Genomic DNA, 18,750 nt, shown 5'->3' on the forward strand with positions numbered 1-18,750 from the left:
AAGACCCGGGTTCAAATCTCAGCACCACTGCCCTCATCGCTGTGTTGATGGCCTGCATTATAGTTCTGGGCACTCATGAATGTATGTTTACTCAGCCACATTTATTGAAGCCCTCTAAGCATTCATTAGGTCCTATTATATCCCAGATTCCGAGATAGATGCTAGGAATACAATGACAAAAACTACAAGTGTTCCTACTCTCAAGAAGATTATTTTCCATTGGAGAAAAACGACATGTACTATGAAAATTAAATGTAAAATATGGACAATGTAGATACCAAGTAATTTCTGTAGAGGAGGTACTAGCAGAAATAGAACATTTGAATGGTATCTTAAAAAAAAAAAAAAACTAGAGATTTTTTTTAGCATTCATGAAGGAGACAGACAAAAGTGCTACTTAAAAGTAATTATTGTTATCTAGTACATATAGAAGTTTTAAGGTTTGCAAATATGCTTTATAATTATTGTCTCTCTTTATGCTAAGACTTTTGGGACACCCTGTTCTGAAAAGGTTATCATCTCTTTTTTTTTTCTGAGGCAATTGGGGTTAAGTGACTTGCCCAGCATCTAGTTAAGTGTTAGAGGCCAGATTTGAATTCAGTTCCTCCTGATTTAAGGGCTGGTGCTCTATGTACTAAATCGCCTAGCTGCCCCTAAGGTTATCATTTCTAAGCAATTTTTCTACTACTTCCTCTTATGGTTAATATAGCTTATCTTTTTATTATTGGTGGAGTTTGTTTTCCCTAGTCAATTGTGCAAGATTTCAGGAATTACTGATTATATTATTGTCTTCAATTCTAACAACCTTTATAACTACACCACAACGAATAAATAGCATGGTCTTCTGAATTTAGACTTTGTGTTTAATTTGGAGTAAATTTTATTAAACACTTTACTGAATTAGGAAAGGAAGAAAGGAGTTGAAATAATCTTGCATGTTATCAATTAACTGGTAGGTTGAAATAGAAGCCTTGAATTTACTTCTGGTCACTTAGTAGGCTGCTTCCTCCAACTGCCTCCTTGATCAGCATAGAGAATGCTCAGCCCAGATTGGTAATCAGATAAGCAACCCTTCACATCTAGGTCACAGAATTCAATCAGGAATTGTAGTAGCCTAAAACTGATAGTGGCCTATGCGGGATCTGTTTTATGAAGAACTGAGAATTTCTTTCCAAAAATCATTCATCCTTTTTATTTCTCTCCAGTCCTAGTACAGTGTCTAGCGGTACTAATTGATTAATTCATTTCTTCCTATTGTCAATATTTTAGGTTTTTTCTTTGTCCTTTTTTCATAACTTCATATATTGTCATATTAAATAAATTTGATTGTCACAACAACTCTAGGAGATTGGATCATAGCATCATAGACCTAGAATGGGAAGAGACCTCAGTGATTTTTTGAGGGAGAATTCTAAAAAATTGGACAAATTCAAAGCTACACTTTTCCACAACTCCTCTAACACCCTTTCCATTTTTGGTAATCTTTGCCAGTTTGCTGGTTATAAGGTAAAAAGATCAGGATTGTTTTAATTTGTATTTTTCTTCTCAGTAATACAGAGAATTTTTTCATATGGTTATTAATAATTTGCAACTGCTCTTTGACAAAGTGCTTGTTAATATAGTAGTTGCATTTTGACAAAGCAAGAATTTAATACTGGAGACCTTATGGATTCCAATCTCTCTGTTACTGGGACTCTCTCCTTACTGACACAGCACAGAAGCTCACTAGTTGATTTTTTTCTCTACTAGGTAGCCTGACAGGACCAAGAAGATGAAGTTTGCTGTAAGTGAAGGAGTCATTGTCCTAACTTTCTTCCTGAAGTTGCCCATCTTAATGACAGTCACGATGTCTATCCTCAAAAAACCATTGTGAGTACCTGGCTGACTTTAAACACAAAATTCTTTCACAGTATTGAAAATAGGATTTTTTATTTAACAAAAGATGCATTATAAACCTTTTGAGGAATACCTGTTACAAAAAGTGGGATATACTTGCATATTATAAATTTAAATTTAAAATGATATTCAGCTTCTTTAGAACATCATAATAGATAAATTTTGATTCCACATTCCAGATTTTTCTCTGCTTCCCTTATTTCAGTTTGGTATCATACACCTGGTTTTCTTGATCTATTTCTGGGGTTGTGATATATTCCTGTCCAAAGTTAACTCTTTTAATGGGCTAAAGTTCATTAATCTTCTAATCTAGCAAAACTCCTTCCTCCTGCCAATCTCTAGTGATAAGAACCGAAGGAAAAATGTACTTTAGAGTGAGTCAACCATCTTTAGATATTTCACTAGCCCTTTATAAAATTATAGCATAGTAGTCTGAAAGACACCCTTCAACATAAAAGGGAATCTCATTCCCTTGGATGAGAAAGACCATGAGAAAAAGACCATGCCGGTGAGTTTAGTAGGTGCCTTCTTCCTGGCTGCCTCCACCGGCATTCTAGCCTCCCATTCTGTCAGAAACTTAAGACCTCACCTCTGTGACCCTGGACTTTGATTTATGAGTGTTTTACCACATCTTGCCTAGTTGCAGGACCACCACTGTCACTTCCTGACCCTCTCTGTGCCTTGCTACTTACATTTCTGCCTCATCCCATGCCCCTATCCTTTCCAGCACTAATTCTAAGAAGATTGTTCTTGTCAAGATTTTAAGTTTTTTCTTCATACTTTTTCCATAACTTGCATTTATATATTGTCACAAAGTGCTTTATATACATTAAATAAATTTGATAATCACAGCAGCTCTAGGAGGTTGGATCATAGATAGCAAATCAGCACCTATCATCCCTACCAAGTACAGATCAGTCAATTGTCCTATGTCTCCAATTACCATTCTATAAGACTCCTTTGTCCATTACTGCCCTTAAAGGCCTTCTGGTCTCCTGTTAGAGTGTTAAGTTCCTCGAGGGCAGAAAATGCCTCCATTGCCTTGCCAGTCCTTTGCCAGCACTTACATGGTAACTAGTATATAGTAAATGTTTAATAATTCTTTTGGAAAAAAAAGTTATTTACCAACTTCAAAGATATTAATTTGAAATGAGGTAGAATATGAGTTTATTATAGAAGGAGATAGCATTTTAGCTTTTAAAGGCTGGGTAGGAATTCAGTGGGGCATGTTAGGGGAGGGAAAAAGAGAGAGGTAATTCAAAACATAGCGAATAGTGTGGGGAAAAAAAGGGTAGAAATAGGACAGGGTAGATAGACTGTGTATAGATAATAGTTAGTATTCAAGTTTAACTAGAACAGGGCTTCTTAAGATTCGGTCTGTAAATTTGCTCTTTAAAATTTTTTTTTTTATTTTTAATTTATGGAGTAAAATGAGAACTTTCATAACATAGTATAATAAAAAAAATGATTAAACATATTACTGCAAAGCTGGCTATTTCTTTTAAATATACAACAAAATTGTCATGTATATATTTTTCCCTTCTTCCCTCCAGAGATAGCCATCTTTAGACACAAATAGGTTTGTGTATATAATATATGTAAAATTATTCTACATATACTTCTATTTATCTGATCTTTCTCTGGAGGCAGGTAGCATTTTTGAGCACTTATAATAATCAAAATGACATTCATTCAAAGTCATTCTTAAAACAATATTGCTGTTATTAAATACAATGTTCTCCTGATTCTGCTCATTTCGCTTTTCACTATCCATGTTTTTCTAAGATCCATTAGGCTCATCATTTCTTATAGGACCATAGTACTCCATTACAACCATATACTACAATTTGTTTAGCCATTTCCTTTTTTAACATTTTGATAACTGTTTCAGTAAAATTGGCTTCCTTTTGTAATCCTATATACTTTATGCTTTTAAAAACATTTTGAGAAGGGATTCATAGTCTTGGCAAATTGCCCTCTTTGTACAATACATAGAAAAAGTTTTGAACCTCTGGACTAGAGCAGAGTAAGTGAAAATAATAATAATAATAAAAGAATAAAAGGAGTCTGAGCTTTCCTTGGTGGGTATTGGGTAATTACTGACAGAGTTTGTGTAGATGTGATGTAAGCCAGAGCTTTTTCGACTCATGACCCCTTTTCATCCAAGAAATTTTTATGCGACTCCAGATATATAGATATTATAAAACATACAAATCAAACATTTACTTATAATAAATCATAATTTCATGACCATGACATTCAGTTACATGACCTCATATTCCACAATTTAAGAAACTTTGATATACATGGGGCAGACAAATGCACCAGTAGGTGAGTTAGAATGTTAGAATAATGATTCCAGATAGGTGTCCTTAAGGGCCTAGACTTAAAGATAGAGGTGATGAGATTGGAAGAATTGATGAAAAACAAACTGGTTTGGGGAACTTTTTTTTTTTTTTTTTTTTTTTAATGAGAGGTGAGAAAAAAGTCAGAGATAACATAAGGCTTCAGATATGAAAATAAGGTGAGTGATGGTACTGCCAACAAGCAATGAAACCAAAAGGAACAGTTTTTCATAATTATAATGAACTGGGTTTTAGACATAAGCTCATAGAATTTAGAGTCTTAAAAGAATTTTAAAGATCATTTTGTTGATTCATTTTGCAGATGAAGAAAATGAGGGGATGGGAAGTGACTTGAAGTCACACAAATAAGTAACAGAGTTAAGATTCAAATTCAAGTCTTCTGATTCTAAGATCAGACACTTCTCTACTCTAGCACTGATTGAGTTTAAAGTACCAGTGGTATATCTAGATGGAAATGGCCCATAGATGTTTGAAGATGTGGGTCTGAAGCATTGAAAAGGGATCAGAGCTGGACATTAAAATGTGATTATCTACTTGAGGTGATGGTTGAATCCATGGGACCAGATGAGTTCATTAAGGGAGGAAGTAAGTGTAAAAAGAAGAGAATTAGGCTGAAGGCAAAGCAATAGTGAACACTTAGCTTAAGGGGTATTAAGAATGAAGATACACATAGCAGTTCTGAATCTTCCTATGCCACGAATCCCTCTGGCAATCTAGTGAAGGCCATAGACCCCTTCTCAGAATAATGTTTTAAAATGCATATAAAACATAATTAGACAGGCAGCTAAATGGGACAGTGGATAGAGCACTGAAAATCAGGAGAATTAGGAGAAACTGAATTCAAATCCAGCTTCAGATAATTACTTACTGTATGACTCTGAGCAAGTCATTTAACTCAAAAAACAAAGACAAAACACAAGCTTACAAAGGAAACCAATTATATTAAAATATATATGTAATTTTCCCATCTAGCCTCACAAGCCTACTGAAATCTAACTAAAGACCACTCTGTAGACCTTAGATTCAGAACCCAGGATTTAGAGTTTTGTCGCAGTTCTTCCAAGGATGATCTTGGAGAAATTACTTCACTTTTCTGAAACTTTTCCTCTCTGTAAAATGAGAGGCTTGGGTAGATCTCCAAGTGATCTTGCTGCTCTAACATTCTGTGAGAAGGAACAATTATAGAGGCAGGAGTTGAACCAGAAGAGTAGGGTTTTTCAAAAGCCAAAACAGGAGAAAAGAGTATCAATTATTTATTAGATGCCTATTATGTACTCTACACAGGACTGAGCACTGGGTATACAAAGAAAGGCAATAGATTCTCCTTATTCTCAAAAAGCTCACAATCTAAAGGCAGGGGCATCATATCATGTAAATAGCCATATACAAGCAAGATATATACAAAATAAGTTGGAGGGAAAATGCTATCATTAGGGAGCATTGGGAATGGTTTCTTGTAGAAGGCAGGATTTTAGCAGATATTTCAAGGAAGCCAAGAAAGCCAGAGATCAGGAGAAAGAGAATTCAAGGTTCAGGAGAGAGCCAATGAAAATGCCCAGGGTTAGATGAAATTTTTTGTTCAAGGAACTCAAGAAGGCCAATGTCACTGATTCCCAGAGTACCTGAGGGAGCTACAGAGAAGTTAAGAAGAATGCAAATTGGAAAACATGTCTTTGGATTTGGCTTTTAGAAGCTCATTATTGACCTTTTAAGAGAACATTTTCAGTAGAATGGTAAGGATAAGAGATTTCCAGGAATTAAACAAGGGGGTGTTAGGACTAATCTGTAGACAACTTTTAAAAGAAAATTCACTATGAAGGGAAGATTGATTCATGCTCATCTAGACAATTAACATACTTGCATGGAACAGTGAATTTGGGGAGATTCCTATATCCCCAGGTATAATGGCATTGTATAAGATTTTTTAGATTGGATTAGAAGAAGATGTCTTCTGAGAACATTGAGCTCCTGAAAAGGACAATAAGTAGGGAAGTGAATTTAATTTGAAATAAATATTGCTTCTTTGGTACTGGAAAAAAAATTGACTTTCATTTTGGAAATATTGAACTCTGCCAAGCTCCTCCTCAGTATTCTATCACCCTAAGGGGGGGTATGATCAGCTCCTCCCATCTTCAAAAGCTGCTCAGTAGAGGAAACACTGCTTGACTTCAAATAGAAATAAATATCTCATACTTGCATGGATCCTTGGTACTACTTCAGTAATAACTCTAAAGGATATACACTGGAGCCAGCTGGGTAAGACATGACTGCCTTCCACTATTCCTTTCTCAAATATATGCCAGTTCAGTTTCCCTAAATGTATATTATCCATGTCTATGTGCTTACTTGAGGTTATCCAATTTTGTGTCTATCAGTAGAGCAGCAGCATATGTTTAATTGTTCATTTTTTAAAATTAATCATCCCTTCTGGCAAGCTGAATTTGGTTCTCATTTCTCACTCTGTATTTCCTAGCATTTTAATTCACTGGCAGACAAAAAGGTGTCTCTGGTCCCCTGCTCCTTAATTTCTATTTTGAGATTATTTTGCCTTTGACTGATCTTGACTTCACTGATGGAATGGTCCTTTGTTATATAAACCATATTGGTAATAATTCTTTATAACAGGAATATTGCTAAGCAAGTGAAAACTTTATAAATGTCAATTTTTTACTGGGGAAGAAGGCGGAAAACTCCCATACTAAGATTTGTCTCTATGATTTCATAAGATAAAGAACATTTATATTAAATTTTGGTGTGGAATTTATGCAAGCATTTATAGGAATCCTAAAGGGGACTTATTAGTCAAGAAGGCTCACTTAGATATTTAAACCAGTTTAATTAATGGCATCTGAGATCACAGAGTACTATGCTCTCTGTTTGGGGAGGCTCCCAATTTTTTAATTTTTTTTTTTATTAAAGCTTTTTATTTACAAAACTTATGCATGGGTAATTTTTCAACATTGACCCTTGCAAAACTTTATATTTCAATGTTTTCCCTCCTTTCCCCCATCCTCTCCCCTAAATGGCAGATAGTCCAGTACATGTTAAATATGTTAAAAATAATCTGTTAAATCCAATATATGTATACACATTTATACCTTGCTGCATAAGAAAAATCAGATCTAGAAAAAAAAAAAACCTGAAAAGGAAAACAAAATGCAAGCAAACATCAACAGAAAGCATGTGAAAATGCTATGTTGTGGTCCACACTCAGTTCCCACAGGCCTCTTTCTGGGTACATATGGCTTTCTTCATCACTAAACAATTGGAAATGGTTTGAATCATCTTATTGTTGAAGAGAGCTATGTCCATCAGAATTGATCATCGTATTGACTTGTTGCTGTGTATAATGATCTCCTGATTCTGCTCCAATCTGAAATCATCCTGTTGGTCGTTTCTTACAAGACAATAATATTCTGTAACATTCATATACCACAATTTATTCAGTCATTCTCCAATTGATGGGCATCCACCCAGTTTCCAGTTTCTAGCCTCTACAAAAAGGGCTGCTACAAACATTTTTGCACATGTGGGTCCCTTTCCCTCCTTTAAGATCTCTTTGGGATATAAGCCCAGTAGAATTACTGCTGGGTCAAAAGGTATGCACAGCTTGATAACTTTTTGGAAGTTCTCAATTTTTTATTATTATTTTATCATTGGGCTTTTCCTGTGGACTTGAAAAGCCATCTTATCCAACTCTTTACCAAACCAGAATATGTGACCACATATATTGTCATCAAAAATAGGTATTGGAAAGATTCTTGTATATATTTTGAAATACCTCTCTATTCAGTGGAATGACTAATAGAAATCTTTTATTGGAGAGCAAATGTTCAAAAGACACATCATTAGTTTTATTAGGCAATAAGGGTGCCCTTTATTTGTTGGACTCTGGAAAATGCATGACAAGTGAGAGTACTTTAACCAGAGGGACACGTATTATATACCACATAGTTTAACCATGAAGTACATTAAAGAATAGTGCTATTGAGATAATCAATGAAGGATTCTAGGTTTTTCAACAAGTAAAACAAGTTTATAAAATCCTATGCCTCTAGAATTTCTTTTAGCTATCTTAGTGTTATATAATTCAAAAATATAAAATAACTATCTTTAAAATGTGACCAAATTTAACAATAGGCCATGGTCATTTGGGGAATAGGAGCCAAATCTGTGATTTCATTGGTAAAAGGAATTCCCAAATGAGGAAAATCCCTCTATCAATAACAGTCTAGACTTTCTCTGCAATTCTTTGTTAAAGAATTGTGCATAGCATTAGATTTTAAATGACTTGCTCAGTGTCATGCAGCCACCACAAGTCCAAGATTGCACTTTAATTCAGGTCTTCCTTGCTTCAAGGTTAGCTCTCTATCCCCTATGCCATGCTGTTTCTTGAAAGGTGGAGGAATTTTCATGGGATTTCAGTAAGAACATTATTTTTGAAAGTTTGTCCTTTTTGCTTAATCTCATTGACCTTGGGATATTTTATAGCAATCAGACCAGCAATGGTTTGTTTGTATTTGGCATCTACTTCTACAATTTGTATATAAAACTTGAGAGCAAATTTTCCAGTATTAATAAGAGAGTTAAAGACAGATAGTTGTCATCTTGTAGTCTTTTATATGATAAATGTGAAGGTATTTATGTTCACATTCTTATTCTATAATATCATTCTGTGCCACCCCTTGTCCACATTATTCTGGGCATCTCTGGTCAGAGCTCCAGATGGTGTCTGAGATTTTGGAAAAAGAGATGAAACTAAGCAATGAAGATCTGTCTTTAAATGTGATTGTATTATATAAGATTTCTTGTCTTGGGAAGTAGGGGAGATAAGAGAGGGAGAGGGAAAAAATTTGGAATTCAAAATCTTACAAAAATGAATGTTGAAAACTGTCTTTACATGTAATTGGCAAAATAAAATACTATTGAGCAAAATAAATAAATCTGGCTTTATATATATGTGTGTATGTATGTATATATGTAGATGTATATTTATGCACATATATGTATATATAAGATCTAAAAAAATTTTTCTCCTTTATCTTTAAATTTAGTAAACTCTGGAGTAGTCTTTTCCTGAGGAGTCCTATACACAAATTGTCTTGCTTATAAGAAACTTAAACCAAAACATTTTAATAGTCTTTTTTTGGATCTTTTAACTTTAGTCTCAGAGTCACCTGTGATGGAGTAGGTCAGGGTCCAAGTATTATGCTTTGGGTTAGGTCTCTGTGTTGATGTCAGCTCTCTCTCCATTCATTCATTTATCTAATAATTATTTATTGAGTACTTGCTATGTATAAGATTCTGAGAGAGTTACAAAGATAAGTGAAACTCCAATGGGAATATTAAGAGGAAGGCAAGGACACAAAAAATTTTAAATCATTAGGACAGAATTTAACGATCATAAGAATTTAAAGGTCATGTAATTTCATTACAGAGAGACTTCACTTTTAATTGGAATGGTGCCCTAGAGATTAAGAAATCTTCAAGGGGAGTTGGCATCCAAATTGAGTACTGAATGGTGGGTAGAATAGAGATTAATGGCAGGTCATTTAGTGGGGAAGTAGGAGGAAGAGGGAGAGGAAAATGCAAAATTTTGCCTCATCCAGGGACTTATCAAGACAGATACTAGCATCTAGCTTAGGATGGTAAAAAGTCATGCTGGAGATTCCTGAGAGGCCTAGTCATGTTACATAGATGATTTATCTCTTCCTTAAGGACAAATGGTGATGTTGGCATTTTCCTATATACTGATTTCCAGAAAGAGAATTCAGGGGGTACCAGAATCCTTTTAGTTAATGTTTGGCACCAGGTGAATGCCATGATAAAGGGGTAAGTATGTATATGTGGGTGTGTGGGTGTATAATTGTTGTTTTTTTTTTCCCCCACACATTTTGGGACTGCTCCAAAAATTATGGAGCTCAAGTTATAGACAATATCTCAAAGTGAAGAATTATCTTTCCCTTTATTTCTCCCTCTATTTCCTTTCTTCTTTCCCCTTTCTATCCTATCTTAGTCTTCTCTGCTTCTCTCTTTTCCCTCTTCTCCCCTTTTCCTCCTCTTTTTTTCCCTTCTTTCTCTTCCTCCTTCCTACCAGGCATCATGGATAGAGCAATAGACAAGAAGTCAGAAAGACCAGAGCCAGATCTTCAGACATTTTGTGACTCTGCGAAAGTCACTGTATCTCTCTGTGCCTCAGTTTCATATCTGTAAAATAAGGAGCTTGGACTAAATGGCCTTTACAATTGTTTCCAGCTTTAACTCTGTAATTCCCCCGAATGTCTGGTTTGTGGATTCATTTAAAATTCTTAATATGCCAAGATTTCCTGGCCAACCTCAATTTGTGTAGAGCCTTTACTACAATGCTTCAAATTAAAGCTCACCTTGGCTGCTTTTTGAACTGCTCTTTCTTTCACTATATTGGCACCATTTTCTTTTTTTTTATTAAAGTTTTTTTATTTTTCAAAACGTGTAGACAGTTCTTCAACATTAGCCCTTGCAAAACCTTTTGTTCCAATTTTCCTCCCCTCTCCCCATACCTTCCCCTAAAAGTCAAGTAGTCCAATATATGTTAAATTTGGTAGAAATATATGTTAAATCCAATATATGCATACATATTTATACAGTTATACTGCAAAAAAAGAAAAGAGAAGCAAAATAAAATGCAAGCACACAACAAAAAGAGTAAGAATGTTTTGTTGTGAACCACACTCAGTTCCTACAGTCCTCTCTCTCGGTGTAGATGGTTCTCTTTATCACAAGACCATTGGAACTGGTCTGAATCATCTCATTGTTGAAGAGGGCCATGTCTATCAAAATTGATCATTATATAGTCTTCTTGTTGCTGTGTATAATGATCTCCTGGTTTCTCTCACTTCACTTAACATCAGTTCATGTAAGTCTCTCCAGGCCTTTCTGAAATCATCCTGCTGGTCGTTTCTTACAGAACAATAATATTCCATAACATTCATAAACCACAATTTATTCAACCATTCTCCAATTAATGGGCACCCATTCAGTTTCCCGTTTCTTCTTGATTGGCACCATTTTCTCTCTGAGATTGTTAACTTGGCATCTGTAACCTTTTAAACATATCTGTTTACATATATGTATCTATATATCCATATGTACATTTGATTACTTAATTTCAGCATAACAGGTTTGTGAGAATTTTCAGGAGCTGATCCCCAAACCTGGAACTCTTTCTCTCTCTTCATTTATGCCTCTTGTCTTCCTCCAAAGCTCAGCTAAAATCTCTCCTTTTTACAAGAAACTTTTTCTGATCTCCCTTAATGCCAGTATCTTCCCTTCTTTTGGTTTATTATTTCCAATTTATCATATTTATGTGTATGCGTATGCATATTTATATTACACACATATTATATATATATATATAGATCTACATATTCACTTGTGCAGATATGTGTGTGTACATATATAAGCATATATATGTGTGTGTGTGAGTGTGTGTGTGTATATATATATATACATATATATATATATATATATATATATATATATATATATATATATTTTTTTTTTTTTTTTTTTTATGTAGAATTCAGACTTTTACAGGTTGTCTCCATTAGGATGTAAGCTCCTTGAAACTAAGGATAGTCTTTGTTTCTTTGTATTCCTAGTGCTTAGTAGGTGCTTGACATGTAGTAAGTGCTTAATAAATGCTTGTTGACTCACTTATTGACTTTGTAATATTTTTATTTTATTCACTTAAACACATGATTCAAATAGGCATCCATGGTTTCAAAGGAGTCTGAAAGTCCAAAAAAGTGAAGGACTTGCTTTAGTGTGTCCCCAAAATGAAAGGAGAAAGAAGTGAAACTATAATAAGGGGGTAAAATTTGCAACCCCCCAGTGCTTAATGATTAACAGAGAGCATTTTATTGAACTTAGGCCCTGAAGATGGAATTTGGAATCTGCCCTTTGCCTGAAGATAAACCTGATTGTCACAGGTGCTGAGGTTTTTCCCCTGCTTGGCTGCAATCAGAGCAGCTCCCTGGTAGGTGCAGGCAGGCCTGCCCCGAACTCCATGCACTGCTGTGGACACGACCAGAATCAACGATGATTCTTCTTGCTGTTCTTTTCCTTTGCTTCATTTCCTCATACTCTGCGTCAGTTAAAGGTAAGTTCGTGCTGTCATTGATTTCCAAAAACTAAATCATTGGGAGATAAAAATGGCATATTTTAGTTTTTAAAAGTCTTGCATAAAGCCTTTTTCCAGTACTAAATATCTAGATAGAAGTGGGGGGGAGGAGGGGATGGAACACACACTTGGAATCTGACGTTCATTGAACAAAACTGGGCTTTCTTGAAGGTTTTAGTCTGCCAAACTAAACTGCTTTTTTTTTTTTTTTTGCTTGAATCACCCATTCATACATTCCTTAAAAAAAAAAAAAAAAAAAAAAAAAAAAAAAAAAGACTGCTCTTTGTTTCTGGGAGCTCTAGCTGTTCATTCATACAAGGTTTCTCTCCCTCATTTGACTTGTAAAAAAAGGTCCAGAGCCAGGATTTCCTCTGGAGTTGCTTAGCAATGCAAAGCTTAGTAGCACTTTGCCTTCAGGAAAAATTAGACCACAGTTTGAATGGGCCTTGGGGGCCCCTTTCCCTAACTTCTAATAATAACCCCCAGAGCCGTTTTCTTAGCTTTGGCCAGGGAAGCATGAATTGGAACTATTAAGAATCTATTAAATTTTGTTGTCATTTATTAAAACTATAACACTCGCAGCAATTTACAAGAATTACTATTATATTATTAAGTGGGAAATTTGCCATTTTGGGGGGGAAAAGCAAATGGATAATTCACAGTTTTAAGATAAAATTAATTGGTAGAGATATATGTGATTTAATTAAGAGTAAAAGACACTTTTAATTGGTAGGTACAAGTCTCAGTAGAGCAATGTGTCATAAATATCTTAGTATGACAAATGATTCTAGTTCAGTTTTGAAGCAAATGCTATCTTGGCTAGTCATCCTTAAATATTTAAAAGAGGCCAAGTAACTTGAAAGGTTTACTGTTAGGTAATAATAAGTAGGCAACTTATTCCTGATGGCTTTTCCCTCAGTAGGAATTATATTTAATATATTCATGGCTTTTAAAATTAAAAAATTTAAAATTTTAGGTCTTCATAGTAAAAAGTAGTTTATAAATGCAATTACGATATCTTGGTTGCTTGAGCAAAAGATGATGGCTTAAAATTGATATACCTGATTAATTTAAACTCACCACCCTAAATTTGTGTTTAATAATAAATTTTTCTCCAGTTCTGAGATAGTGTAAAGAATACTGGATTTGGAATTAGCAGTCCAGGCTCAAATTCTAGGTCTGTCCATTTACAATTTTTGGGATCTTGGACAAGTCATTTAGGCCTCAGTGTAAGAACCCAATCTAAGGCATCAGTTCATATTTGGGCAACACTTCAAATATTCAACTGAAGTTCCACAAAAGGTCCATGTGGCTAAGTCTGGCAGTTTGGGAAGCATTTAGTGATCTGTGTTTTAACATTAAGCTCAATTATATGATTCTTTGAGAAATACTAGAGGAGTTTGTTTTGAATTATCACTTTTTTCATTTGATCTGAAAATTTCTAGAAGCATCTAATAAAGCACTTTTTAATATGTTTTTCATCAGTACTAAATATCTAATATCACAAAATAGGAAGTATGATGTTTGGGATTGCTAATGGTTTGAGATGCATATATAGTACATGCCAAATATATTAATAAAGAGCACAGGACTTAACAGCTGTCCCTACCAGACACTGCAACCTTCTGTATTATACAGTATCTTGATTTAATTATAGAATTAGCATGACCCTTTTAATGCCTGACACCTATTTGTTAATAGTCCACACTGTAAACCAGTCTGTGCTCAACTTTTGACTTCAAATCAATATCTCAAAGTATTGGCCCTTTGGATTAAACTATTGAAATTTAGAGAAATTATCCATTAAGGCTTCACTTTTGGGGGCAGTAATAGAATAGAAGATAGGGATGGTTTCTTTAGGACAGGAGATGCTGGTAGGGTTTAGGATAGAAGAATTAAGGACTGGGGGGTGGGAGGGGAGGTTGGGATAAATCAAGGATATATTCCAAGGGTAAAGGAATCAAAGGCTTTAAATTGTCAATCTCTTCTTATTTAAACTTGTTAATAATATCCATTCCAAAATCAGGCCACATGCTATTCTGATGTCAGTCCTAATTTTGGCTCTAAAGGCCTTTCCATTTTAGCACTCCTGAGTTGGATCACATTTGCTTTTTAAAATTTATTAATATTTTTTATCATACCATAACCACAATTTCTATTCTCCCAGAAGAGACTTTGGTCAAAATTGGTCACTACATTGAAAAAGTCTGAAAATATATGCAGTGTACCACACCTAAGGACCTTTCACCTCTTGCAAAGGGGTGGGGTGCTAGTATCTTATCTTTTCTTTGGAGTCTCACTTGTTTTTTTGTAATTTTCTTACATTTTTATTTAGCTTTCTTTTATTTGCTTCACCTTCTTGCCCATTTTGAAACTTGATTCCTTCCTTGGCACCTAGTGGATAGTTAATAAATGCTTGTTGGTTTGTTTTATTGGCTTTAAGTCATATAGGATTCTTTCTTAGTTATTGGCAAGTGCTGACACAGATCTTTACCTTTTCCCTTCCTTTCTCTTTTAGTTTTTACAGTACTTTCTTCCTTTAAAAAAAAAAAAAAAAAAAAAAAAAAAGTATGTTTAGTCTCTAGTTCTGTTCCCTGCCCATAAAGTGTGTTCTTTTTGTGTGTTCTTTCTCCTCTCCAAAATCATCCTCCTTACCCTTAGATTTTGATGTCACTTTTTCTTTTTAATTAATTTAATTAATTTTTACATTATTAGTCTAAGCTTATATAAATAATATATTGTGTAATGTGTTAATATATATAATAAATTATTTAAAGTAGCATAATCTTAAGGGGACTTCAGCATACACCACTTTATATTCTGATTGCTAATTTTTTTTCTTTTCACTACCATGAATTTTGATAACTTCTGACGTAGGTTAAAAAAAATCCATATATCTTATCACCTCTAGATGTAGTGTTTTTGTTTCTTTACTCTTTATTGTTTTAAAAACTTTTCACCTCTTCTCTTTCTTGATCTTAGTTGTCCCTAATTTCCTCTACCCTTTATTTACACTCTCCTCCGGTATTTTCCCACTGATTTCTGTCTTTAAAAAAACAAAAACAAAAACAAACAAACAAGAAAAACTCTCCAGAATTCTAGCCACTTTTTAATTATTTTGTTCTTCTCTTCAGATCTCAGCTGTGACTTACCTCTATCTTATCTTCTTGTTTAAGCCAATTAACTATTATTCTATTCATTTAAGCTTGACTAAACAAGAAGGGAATTTGTTTTAAAGCCATTTCCTAAGAAGGTCCCTAAAACTAAGGAGATTATAATGATTCTAATTAAATTCTGTGGATCAAGTTAAAAATGTCTGGATTTGCACTTAAATTTGTTTTTTTTTTATTATGGAAAGCTCTGAACTTGGAATCACTCTACTTGTTTTCAGATGTCTGATCCTTTATTACTTTAAGCTAATCAGGTGGCTACCTCTTCTGTTAAGGGAGGGGGTTGAATTAGGTGGCTTTTGAGATGCCTTTCAGCTTTAAATCTGTGATCCTATAAAATGATTTATCTATAATAGGGAACACAGTTCTGCTGCATATAAAGCTAATCATATGTCAAGTAATGGAAGATCCTCCATATCTAGCTGGATAAAAGTAGAAATAATATAACCAAATAAATACTGAAAGGTTAAAAAAATATTACAGGAGAGCAGTAATAACACACTTAGACATCTATTTTCCATAAATATATATATATATATTTTTTTCTGTGTATATGTATTATGTATATATGCATGTGTATTCCCATATGAGTATACATATATGCATATAGGCATGTGTATACACACATAAGACTTTTTCAAGTCACTGGAAATTTCAAATGTATGCAAAAGAAATTTTTGGAAAAAATATATTCTCTTATTGTATTTATTTAATGCCTGGTTCATGCCCATGGAATGGTCAAAAGTTATTATTATTTTTATTTTATTTTGATTAGTAATAGAAAAGTTAAAAACAGTAGTTATAATAGAATTAGAATATTTTGAACCATCATTAGACAATACTAAGGGTGATTTTTTCTATAGTTTTTTTATAACCAAATATAGCCTAATATTTCCTCCTAAACAAGTACTTCTCATTTTCTTTATCCTTTCCAAGCAGCTTCATGCAAATTGTGATGGTCAGAAGCTAGTCTATTAAGTTGTAATGTTTTCATGTTATTTTGATGCCTAAAAGGAAAAATTTCAGAACAAAGCTAAATTTTGAAAACCAAATGAACATGTTTTGGCAGCATTTGGAAATATTATTTATTTTTGAATTAAATTTTTATTTTTAGAAACAATGATTGTGTGGGCTGAATGAAGGTCCATTTCTGTTTTTATGAAAAGAGAAACTGGAGTCAGTGCCTATGATTTCACAAGGTTCAGGGAACTTTTGGTGGGGAATCTCCTTTTCCCAATGCAGATCAACAATTGTTCCACAATTCTAGTCTTTGAAAATTGTCTGCAACATTGATAAAGTGAGTTGTCCAAGGTGACATTGCCAACATGTATCTTAGGAAGGAATTGAATTCAGGACCTCCTATCAATTCCCCTGATCTTTCTCTAAATTACTGATGAAATAATTTCCATAATGACAAACCTCTAAATAAAGTTTTAAGGGGCAAAGACTTAAGGAAATAGGAGAATTAATGATAGGTCAAAAGTCCAGCACTATTGTTCTCTTTTACTTTGGCAGATTCTGGATAAAGTACCTAGCTTTTAGGTGAGAGAGACAAAGAGGACATGCCCCCTAAAAAGTGTTTCCTAATGGTCTTATTATCAGATCATTTTGAACTTGGCCTATAAATAAAGGAATGCTTTTGTTAGAATTATTAGCTTCTATCCCCATTATCCATCATGCTTAATAAATTATAAATATATAAATTTATATATTATTATGTTATATTTTATATATAAATTTATAAATATGAAATTATAATTAAATTTTATAATAAAACATTGCCTATATAAGATTACCCTATGCATATCAGGCACTTAATATATGTTAATGAAGTACAGTCTATGTGTGCTCTTGATAGATGTCCTATCTAGCAGTATGCTGTGGTTGTTCACATTGCTCACATTGACTTGTGTGCCTTCTTCTTTAAGCCTAGAAGAAATCAGGATGTCTCTATTAATCAAGTGTGGCTATACTTGTAGTCAGCCCATTAGTTTTTGTTTCCTTTTGTTTTTTAAAACTAGGTCTCCCTATCTACTCAGGCTAGCTACTCAGTGCAGCAACTGATTACTCCCAAGCCTGATCCCATTGATGTTCAGCATGGGAGTTTTGACCTATTGTATTTTTGACAGAGACCTGTTTGTCTTTCCTTAGATGGTCTGGTGTCTCTCTGCTCCTAATGTTGACCATATTGTCCTACATTAGTCCTACTGCAGCTCAGAACTCCCAGATTCAAACAATCCATTGGCCTTGACCTCCCATAGAAGCAAGAATTATAGGTGCATTCCATTCAACAGTTTCAGAGGTTTTCTTAAAAAATCTTTCTGACATGCATAAGAATTCCTCTCCTGCCACCACTTTATCCATAGCTGAGCAAATTTTTAAAAGGAAAACCCCACTTTCCAAACTTAACACAGAGTATGATATAACATGTAGTCATACAATTGTTTAAATGCAATCATATCTGTTATTAACAAAACATATTTTCCTAAAATCACCATATTATTAAAACCATACAGTAATAACCATGGTTTGTATGGGGGGAAGAAATTAGGCCCACAGTACTCAAAAACTTTTCAATGATGCATTTAAAAAAAAAAAAAAAAAAAAAAAAAAGATAGGACCCAAATAAAAATGGTGATGTAGTTTTGTAGGTGTTAAATAGTTAAGAAAAGCATAGATATTACAATAAATAGTAGCACAATTTGTGGCTTTGGGCTGATGCACTGGCAGATCCCCGTGATCTACTGGGTCTGACCATAAAGTAGATGGCTAGAGGTGAGAGGGTGGCCTATTTGGGCCACAATTCCAAGTCTCTGAGGCTAATAGGCTACAGCCACAGAAGAGGATAGGGATGAGTAGTTGCAAACTAATCCTCCTCCACTCATAGCTCCTATATGCACCAAGATGTACAACAAATGTGACACTTCCTAGAAAAAGACCAGAGGTTTGCTTGTGTGTGTCAGAAGGATTACAGTTTCTGAATTATTGTAAAGTAGTTTGAACTGATTGTATAGAAAAAGTTCAGGCTTGCTACTCACACATCAGACATCTAGAATTTTTCTTCCTTTTTTCTCAAATTTAGAGAATATAGAAGACTAATATTCCATACTCTGTATTATACATATCAAAGATAAAAGGAAAATTATATATAGTCATC

General features: G+C 34.1%; 1 protein-coding gene across 1 annotated transcript in view; it reads left to right on the forward strand.

Moving 5' to 3' along the window:
• Positions 1–18,750, forward strand: part of MTTP (microsomal triglyceride transfer protein) — a 78,867-nt gene that overhangs the window by 1,587 nt on the left and 58,530 nt on the right. Inside the window, exons 2-3 of the mRNA XM_074275084.1 lie at positions 1,750–1,869; positions 12,174–12,402. Coding sequence (XP_074131185.1) covers positions 12,342–12,402 — 61 coding nt within the window. The 5' untranslated portion in view covers positions 1,750–1,869; positions 12,174–12,341. The remainder of the gene's footprint in view (positions 1–1,749; positions 1,870–12,173; positions 12,403–18,750) is intronic.

This window comes from Sminthopsis crassicaudata, chromosome 6 (assembly GCF_048593235.1).
Source record: "Sminthopsis crassicaudata isolate SCR6 chromosome 6, ASM4859323v1, whole genome shotgun sequence".
NCBI classification, from domain to species: domain Eukaryota; kingdom Metazoa; phylum Chordata; class Mammalia; order Dasyuromorphia; family Dasyuridae; genus Sminthopsis; species Sminthopsis crassicaudata.